This window comes from Mesoplodon bidens (assembly GCF_964165515.1).
Source record: "Mesoplodon bidens genome assembly, chromosome: 19".
In the NCBI taxonomy this organism is placed as follows: domain Eukaryota; kingdom Metazoa; phylum Chordata; class Mammalia; order Artiodactyla; family Ziphiidae; genus Mesoplodon; species Mesoplodon bidens.
In genome coordinates this window covers 34,928,348-34,938,209 of record NC_138179.1, presented here as the reverse complement: position 1 = coordinate 34,938,209, position 9,862 = coordinate 34,928,348, and the positions used below count along the sequence as shown (strand labels likewise).

General features: G+C 42.3%; 1 protein-coding gene across 1 annotated transcript; it reads right to left on the bottom strand.

The window, feature by feature from the left end:
• Positions 1 to 4,315: 4,315 nt before the first annotated feature.
• KCNJ16 (potassium inwardly rectifying channel subfamily J member 16) lies at positions 4,316 to 5,575 on the bottom strand (the record flags this gene model as incomplete). Its single annotated transcript, XM_081219209.1, has 1 exon — positions 4,316 to 5,575. The coding sequence occupies one exon, from the start codon at positions 5,573 to 5,575 to the stop codon at positions 4,316 to 4,318; it is 1,260 nt and encodes a 419-aa protein (XP_081075335.1).
• Positions 5,576 to 9,862: the final 4,287 nt, after the last annotated feature.

The window sequence follows — 9,862 nt, the reverse complement described above, 5'->3', positions numbered from 1 at the left end:
TGCCTCTTCAGGAAAACGTCCCTGTAGGAGGCCTTGCTTGCTCTCTGCCCACAGATGGATCCAAACTGCGTCTCAGTTACTCGCTTTCATTTTTAAAGCCCTCCCACCCAAGACAGCCTTTGCAGAGAATTTGCCAAGTGCTTCCCTGCTGCTTTGTCTGTCTGTGTTATTCCTCCTTGCATTCTGTGTGTGGTGTCACAAGTTTTTTCTCCAGAGCACGGGTCATAGTGCTCTTTTAAAAGTGAAAGTTAGAGAGTGAGAGATTGGCTGCAGCAAATTTAGAAGTGGGGCAGGGCTTTGTGATTTAGAGAGTGCCAAGGGTGTAAAGGATGTTTCTAGAAGTCCGAAGGTGAAGCTTACCTTAAAAAAAAAAAACTCAGGGGCCTATAGTGCCTTACAGAATATTCAGAATGGAAGAATCAATGCTTATAATGGATGGAACTAATAGAATATTTTAAACTGAGTAGAATTAGTGCCCAATCATTGAAAGGAGAGTGGCCCACAGAATCTGCTTCACATATCCTGGCCAACTCAGACGGAATGAAGCACAAATATTTAAAGTCAGGGTCTGGGCTCCTTGGTATATTATATATTCAGAGTCCCCGTGGATGAATTCATGCAGTCTGATCTCGCTGGGGGTTCTTAAACACAGCCTCGGTAGAGTTCTGCTTTTCTGCCCAAGCTGTACAGTGCTTGCTGGCCTGAGTCTCCAGAGATTTCAGGTCACCAGCCCTAGTGAAAGTCCCATTAAAACACAGAATGTAATTCTGCAGGAGGGATGGAAGGAGACTGAGGGCAGCCGGACAGCAGGCCTGGCCCGTGATCTTATCAAGGTCACTCAGGCCTCACTGTCTCAGAGGGATTCCCAGGCCTAAAGTAATTCTTCTGTATTTGTTTTACAATCCTAATGGTATTTCCTCAACTCTCCCAGAAAATATGTGGTTTCCACAGAGACCCGCTTCATGAAATGGCATCTACAAGTTCAGGATGGACATAACTTGTACATCCTTTTTTTCCTTCCCAGCCTTTGTTTCCTGGTTAATGCCCTCTAGATCTATGGCTCACTCTATCAGTTTGGAATCGTATTTATTGTCAACCCTGCAGAAGTCTGGAGATGTGCAATCTAGGCTTGCGCTCTTTCTTACTTGTCCAATTTCCCTTGTCAGGAGCATCCCTGATTCTCACTCTCAAGAGAAGGGCTGCAGAAGCGTTAGCCGCCAAGTTTGAGGCCCAGGTGAGGAGGAGGACGAATGCATGACGCTAAGAGGGCCTTTGATAGCTAAGTCAGCCGCAGCCAAAGAGCCTTCTTAGAAGTCACATCCAGAGAGTTCTGCTGGCATCTCGTGGGCCAGAACTATGTCACAGAAGCATACCCTCCACCCCACCCTCGGCTGCAAGAGAGACTGGGAAACACAGTTGGAATTTTTTTTTTTTTTTTAACCTGGGCACTTTATTATCCCAGTTGGGAATGTGTCATCAGGATAAAGTTAAGAATGAGATATTTGATGACGTGGAAATTAAAAATATCCACCCCTTTGTTCTCTGTGTGGGGATTAAGTGTATCTGCAAAGCACCTAAGGGTACTTGATGAGCTGGTGGTCCATGGAAATAGCGCTTCCTTCTCTCTTCCTGTGTTCCCTCCTCCCAGGCTATAAAACACAGTGGAGCAGTGCCTTGATGCCACGATTTATTTTCTAATTGGGTCTACTGAATAATGTCTTCTTTAGGGGGAGACGAATGCCAGAAGAAAAAATATTCTCATCATTGACAAAGCACTTCCAACTAGAAATGCTATTTTGCAGGGAGGTTTCTAGCAATGCTTACAGGAGCACTGAATTGTTCATTTGAATAGAGCTCTTCTGCAAGCTGTTAGCAACGAATAAAAAATGGTTTCTAATTCTGCCCACATCCTAACTCTATGAAACAGCAATCTCAGTTTGGGTGCCCTGTCCGCCCGGCTGACCACATCCACAGAATTTCCACTAGCATAGGCACACAGTTTTTGCACAATTTTAAGATCTTTATTATTAAGTAATTCATTGGGGTGTCAAAGTGTGTTATCAATCTAAACAGAAAATGGGAGACAAATATTACATGGGGTTGCTGATTGCACATTCTATTCTGGGTAAGAGAATTTGATGGAAGAGGCACGTAGCCCCACAGAGTGTATTTACTGGACATTGACACCTCTATCCTAACAGAGCAAGATGGTGAACAAGCAGAGTCCAGGAAGGAAAGTGAATGAAACTAGATGGGTGTGAAACATGCCAAAAAAGGGGGAAAGGGGCAAGTTTGTTTCTTGTAGTGTTGGCTGTTTTCTACTTGGTAGATTGTAATATTCTAATTTAGCTGAGTAATTGCTGCTCCAAAATCCAAATCTACAGGGCATGTGCAAGTTTAAAAACATGGGTTTTGCATTCCTGAAACAAGACTGGAAAAAAGAAATGCGTTATTTAGCACTCTGATGTTAAGTTTCAGGACAATTTTGCAACCTGTGTCCTGAACAGATCTCTTATCCATACAACAACAGGAATACAAGCTTTGCACTTGTACATCATAAAATAACTTTATTGCTCACAGGCAAAAATAAAGGCAGAGGAAAGGGAAAGAAGGAAAGCAGGGAGGGAAGAAGGAAAAAGGAGAAAAAAGAAGGAAAACAAAAGAAAAACTTCATATACCTCTACATTTTACTTCTATTGGAATCTTGGACTCTGCGATTCAGTAAAATTTACTTGTGTGCTTTAATTTAAATGGGGGGAGAGAGAGAGAGAGAGATTGAGAGAGAGAGAGAGAGAGAGAGAGAGATTTTCCAGAAAAAAGCAAAAACTATGTGTGTGTATATATCTATTTAAATAAAATAAACACATGAAAACCTGTGGCATATACTTATTACCAGCTCAGCAAGAATGTAAAAAATAACACAGATAATTCGGAATATAGCTGGTAAGTCTTCAACTGATAAAGCTTAGAGTGAGTGACTCTTCACTCGCAAGTGATTGGATTTGTGTTTAACGTAATCATGATTAACATCTTTTAAGGTGGAAATACAGTATACACATTTATCTCCTGTCCTACAATTTAAGCAATTCTAAAGCTGACCCACTTCATAATGTGCATTAAAATCACCTTAATTATATTCACAAAATCCTGCATTTAAATGATTGTTCCACGTTCAATGGAAGTGTTTCTTAAAATTCACAATTCAAGTGATTTGTGTTTTCTAAAGTGACCAAGACAGGAAACATACATAATTGCTTCTAGGCACAAATAAATACTTTTCCCCTCACAGACTCCCCACCTCCTAACCCCACCGCAACTGCCAAAAAATAAAATAAAATAAATAAATCACGGTTCCATCCCTTGTGTAGCCAGAGCTCCAGTCTTCCAGGACCCAGGAACACGTTTTCTCTCAAAGAGTCTGAGGCTGTTTATGGCTCTCCATTCCCTCACCCCATCTCTAGGGTCCTGACCCTTCTTCTTGTCCTCCAAGAAGGTGTGGGGAGGTGGACATAAGCAGTCCCCTTGTCACACACCTTACAAAGCTCCTGTTTGCCTTATTTCTGCCCCTCCACACAGAGCCATTTGTTGGAGTCAAACAGAGCATTTAAGAGAGAAATACCTCTCTGAGTAATATCGCCAACTTTTCTTCTGCCTCACGGATGAGAGGAAAAGTAGCTTCTAGCACTGCTTGATCATTACCTGGCAAGTGGCAGGGGATTCATTGTCAGAACCGGTGGCATTGTTACTTCCTACGGCCACTGCCTCTGCCAGCTGATACCGAGACACTCTGCGGGGTGAACGCAGGGACTGATTTCACAGTTAAACAGCCCAACATTACAATCTACCGAACGCATTCCTTGCGCATCTTGATTATACAATATAATGTCTTTATAGGTTAACTCATTTTACTACCAATTTGGATCCATTTAAAATTTTTATTATTCATGCTATTTTCCTTTCTACTTTCTATTATCCCAGTGTCCTACCTTTGTTCCCCATTATTGAATATTATACCTCCAACTGACAATATAAGTATACGGAATAACAAAAGGAGATGAAATTTAAATTAATCAAGTAGGCCTCTTACTAGCATCCCTAACACAAAATTTGCTAGCCAAAAAAAAAGTTAAACAGTTGGATACGATGTAATGTTTAGGTATCTTTTATCAAGTTTAACCTGCTCTATTTATCTTCCTTCACCATCAAAGACAGCTATTGCCTCCTTTAAAAGCTCTGTCTATAACTACTGGCCTTAAGGCGATTGGCTAGGGGGTAAAAACGACTGACTGGGAGCCCTCGTACTTAGAACTCAGGACTACATCTGGGATTCTACAGAGATTCTATTTAAAGTCAGGAGAGCTTTCTGATAAGGTGCTTCCTTACACTCATCCGTGGTAGAGGTGGTGGTCTCCTCTGGGTTTTCACAGCTGCTGACAATGGCAACGGCGCTAAATGACCTTCTTCTGACCTTGGTGTCTGATGCGCCGGGTCCTTGGGCTGGCGGGCCTTTTCCCATGTTGTGGATCTGCTGGTCTTTCCAGTCCAGTTGCTTGGCGCTGCAAAAGGGAGCATAGACTTCCACGCTTCCCTCGAACTGTAAGCAGTTCACTTTGTAATACTTTCTCTTCACTTCCAAGACATCATTAAACCTATGGCCCCAGAGAATTTCTCGGGGAACGTAGGAACTCCTGGATTGGTGAGAAGTCCCGGTAGAGTCACCAGTATAGATAAATGTCACCAAAATCTCGAAGTTATCTTTGGCCACGGCTTTTCGGTCAAGGGCATACAGAGGGCTCTCATGGTCGATTTCATGAACAATCGTTACTGGTGTGACAAGGATGATCTGGTCATTGACTAACTTTAGGTCCTTAAATGCCATCGTCATCCGCCCGTCGCTGTCTTCTGTGTAGCGGAGCAGCTGGGCCCTGACCGTGCCTTCTACCACGTGGTTGGGGCGGAATTCACCAATGCGCCACATGAGGCAAAGCTTCCCGTCTCTCATGCCGATGAGGGCAAAGTAGCTGAACCGAATGGTCTGGGCTCTCTTCCTGGCGGTTGCCATTTTGGCCAAGGCAGCCCCAATGATGAAGGTATTTATAATGCAGCTTAAGATGGACTGAAGGATCACGGTGAGCACGGCCGCAGAACATTCCTCAGTGACACAGCGGTAACCATAACCGATGGTGGTTTGGGTCTCCAGGGAGAATAAAAACGCCCCCGTGAAGGAATGGACGTTGTCCACACAAGGCGTGATGTCAGGATCATTCAACAGATCTCCATGATGAAAGGCTATCAGCCAAAAGATAGAGCCAAATATCAACCAGGAGAGAATGTAAGATAAAGAGAAGATCACAAACATATGGCGCCACTTGGTGTCTACGAGGGTGGTGAAGATGTCCACCACGTAGCTGCCCCATTCTCCAAAAATGTGCTTGAAGTACACGTTACAGCTGCCGTCTTTATGAAGGAGACGTCTCCTTGCTCTTCGCTTCTCGGCTAGAGCGTGCTCCTGGGGGTAGCCTGGGTATTTGGGGTCCACGTTCACGATCGGGTAGCTGCTGCCGTAATAGCTCATGCTTTCTAATGCCCTTTGGGCATCCGGGTGACTTCTGGGGCGGCGACTGTTCTAGGGGTGCTGCTATTTGTGAGTTTTCACTTCAAACCTGAAAAACAGAAAATCCGACACACTTGCTTTTAATTTCCATCTTTGGAGCAATGTGCCCCATTTGAAGCAATGTGATGCCATCTGAAACAGCTAAGACTTGATTTGCACGAAAGAGGCATTAAGTATTGATTACTCAGTTTAGAATTCAAGTCAGTCATTACAGGAACAAAATATGCAATTAGAGAAAATAACATTTTTATACATGCATAAGGCTTCAGTAAACACTGTGATTATCCCCAATGAGTCCTCACTACCTCTTCTGACCCGACATTAAAAAAAAAAAAAAATTGTCTTCATTTTGTAGACTCTTCTGGCCTGAGGGCATTTAGAAAACAAAGTAATCTGTAATGCAAAAAGGCAAAATAGAACTCAGGTATTTGTCTAGCCGTCTTAGAGGCTTTCTGTTTAAGTCAGATGGTTTTCCTTAGAAAAAGGAGGCAATTAAGGGTTTCTACGTTCCTGTTACAATGTAACTTACATACAGGTTGTATCATAGATGTTCCCTTGCCTTCTGCACCTGTAGCCTCCTCTCTCTTCCACGGAGATTTTTCTTCCCTGTGTACTTTTCAGGACAGAACAGAACTGACAGGGATGCTATTTCAGATTCAACTCCTTTACCCTAGCTCCACCTTCGGTCTTGAGAGGAAAAAAAATCTTTCTTAACCCCAGAGGAGTTAAAACCACTCCCAGGTAAGCTTTCAATAAAGTATAAAATTGCTTCTGCCTTTGTTTCAAAACATCCATCCTTTTTTCTTTTTTCTTTTTCTTTCTTTCTTTTTTTCTTTTTTTTTTTTTTTTTTGACACTGGAAGCTTTTCTCTTTCCCTCTGAAAAGAAGCCGAAAATTTGCCAAGGTTGCTAATCTTGTTTCCCTCTTAAAGGGAGAATGCTTCAGTTGGACTCTTCTCACCAGCTCTTCACTGTATTCCTGACGGTTTCACAGCTATGACTGGGCAAAATCATTTTCCTCCCTCCAAATCCATTGTCTTTAAAAGATCAAGTTATATTGATACATACTGTTATTATTGCTTTTAGCATCCTTGATACAGGCCAATAGTTTTCCAGCTCAAATCTGAAAGTAAGTTTTAAACATTCAATATTAAATGGTCCTTAGTTACTTTTCTGCCAAAAAAAGGAGTCACTGGGGCCCAATGTTAAGAGTTTAGTAATTACTAGAATATGTTTTCCACATCGTCTACCTGTGCCAGGTGCGGGAGGGGCGTGGAAGGGGGAGGGGAGGCTCTGGATTAGAGGACCCTGCCACTGGGCAGCACAGAACATTCCGTGGGCGTAAATACTGTTCCGGACATGAAGACGCCCCTTGAAACCAACCAAGGCAATTAATCACCAAGTACTTATCCAGCGCCTTCTCTGCTAGGAAAAGGGAGGAATGAGTTAACTTCCCTCCAGTCAACAGGAATCATTTTTCTGCTTCTCCAGGGATCGGGCCCTCTTTACACTAAACACTTTGTTTGGTGAACCACAGTGAGGATGGACGCTGGCTACAGCCAAAATGTCCTGGAAGGCGTGTCCGCGTTTCTCCCTGTCTGTCCGCCCGCCCTGGCCACTTCACCCAGCCGTCCCCCAGATCTGCTTTGAAGAGTTACAGCCTCTCTTTGGTCAACACTTCAGCTGTGTTTCGGGGAGACAACTGTATACTTTCAGGATGGCACCCAAGGCTGACAAGATGCTTATTGGTAGGTTGAAGGTAAAATACTCCCACAGATTTTGCCCAGAATATATGTGATTCTTTGTAGGTTCCTGTCTGATTTGCCATTGAAGGACACTTTACAAACAAGAAGCTATTCAAGGTCGTCAGTTTCTACTCCCTCTCACATGATCATTCGAGGCATGAGAATGGGACAGTTATAATCAAAGGCCCACATGATTGCAAATTAAGAAGGAGATTTGGAGGTAGGGTTATTTTCCTGGTAAAGGCTTCCTTCTAACCCAGTTCCTTAAAGGGAACTGCATGCATCGTGGGAGTCTGAGAACGAGAAAGCACCGTGCGTAAATCAAGAGCTACTGTGTGACTCTGCTCTTTCTTGCTAACAAAAGAAAAAAGAAAGGTTTTGATTTGCAATGGCATTTGGTAGGCATCCCTGTGAATTCCAGTAGTGCCAACAACTGTTATAAACAAGCCATTTTTAATATACGTTCAACAGTACGCTAATTGGTGAATGAAGTTTCACTTAATGCAAGCTACAAGTGAGCATGTAGAAAAATTATTTCTGTAATGTAACAATTTCAGGGATCCAAGTTAACAGCTGTGAGAATTCTACCCCCAACCCATAACATCCTCTGCAGTGGATTATTATCACGATCATTCATTTCAACTTATCCAGAGAAAAGCTTTCAGATTCTGTTTAAATGCATACATTTTATTCATCTATCCTTTGATTCTCCCACCACCTAAATGATGCATTTCCAAAAAGACAATTGTTTTCAAGCTAAATGATAGATCATAACCAAACTAATTTATTTAATATTAACCATTTCTCAGCCTACACCATGAGCTAAGGAGTTTACAGCGGCCCTTTTGTCAAAATGGCTAGACAACACAGATGTTTATTAATCTCTTCTTTCATGTGTTGTGTTAACTTGAGCACTTTTCCAATTGTTTGCCATTAAGTAACAGAGGATAAGGCTTACTGATTGACTGGACATTCTATATTTAACATTTGTTTTTCTCAGAATTGAAGCCAGGCTTTAAAATTGCCTTAATGCTTTCATAATCATCTTGTCCCCATCGATTCCATGATGAAAAAGTATTTTCAGTGTTCCTACTTCTGTATTTCTTTTCACATGCTGTGTTCCCTGCTCTCCTGAAACTGATGGTGGCTATTTCAGTGATTGCAAAATTCCTTTCTTTAAAAATAAAAATGGAAATATGATCACTGAAATTACAAAATCGTGGGATATAAAACTCATAAGTAAATGCTAAATCTAAGGTCCCTCTTCTACACCAGTTTCAAACTATTTTGCCCGGCGATTAATGACAGAGGTAAGAAAGGACCTTTGTCATTACATGCAATTTCTTTGTCGTGACATGGGGTCCTTTTACAAATGTGGCTTAGATTAAGAGGCAATGCACAGTGAGGATGGTGGATCTTCCTGAGAACGCCATCCAAGTCCATTACAATCTGCAAAGATACTCAGGAAAGCACTGCAGACACGTGTGAGAAAGAAAGTCAGAGGGGTGAGCAGACCCAGTCCTGACAATGAGTTTTTCTCAGACCTTGCTCATGGTACTAAGTTAAGACATTAAAAAATGTTCCTTAATCTATTTTGGTTAGTGAGATCTGCTATTAGTCCCCAGGTTTTTAGATCTTTGTACGAATTCAAGGAGAAACCTTTATGAATAGAGCACATTTCAAACAGGCTATAGAAATGACAGGGAATATTTTCAATAAGACAAAGGAGCAGCCTGTGTACCTGTCCCCTTTTCTCAATGCACAAAAGGGCCTCAGTCAGACTCAACAATTCGGAAGCAATTCCTCTGCTATTTTGCCACGTCCCCTCAAATTCAGCCATTTACCAAGCAGACCACTCTGCAGGTAGTTCTTCAAACCTAAGCTCTTCATTAGCATGTTGAGGTATAACACAGTGGCTAAGACTTTACAGTCCTGTGTCACTTTGATAATAAAATTTGAACTTGTCCCTAGCATCTACTTAATATAAACATATGAATAGCAATAGTAATCATCTCTGTATAATTTGAGATGCTCCACAAATAAAGGTCTAAGATATCTTTGGTAAAATTCACTTTTTCATGCCCATGGCCTTTGAGGTGAACAAGTACTTCCTTCAGCATGTAAATGAGTTTCATGAAGTCATCAGTAATCAAGTTACTTTCCTGGCAAAACTGTTAGATGAGATAAATTTTGGTGGAAACATGAGAGTTGGCGGGGTAGAGAGTAGAAAGTGCGGCCTGAATTCTCCATGCGGGTCATTGTCTTTGAAGACCCTCTTGGTAGAGTCTGTGGTAAGGGAAGGGGGAAGGGGGCCACAGGGAGGTCTAGGGAGGTGTGATCAGACGACACTTTGGGTGCGCTCTGGTCGGTGAGGAGGAAAGAAAGAGGGGTTTGACGAGTTAGGAAAGAACCCAAACAAGTTATTTTGCTCAAAACCTGTCCCACAGCTTCTTGCCTTAGAATTGAGCCTGAGCCTAATCTTGCCCAGAATCCTCATAAGACAT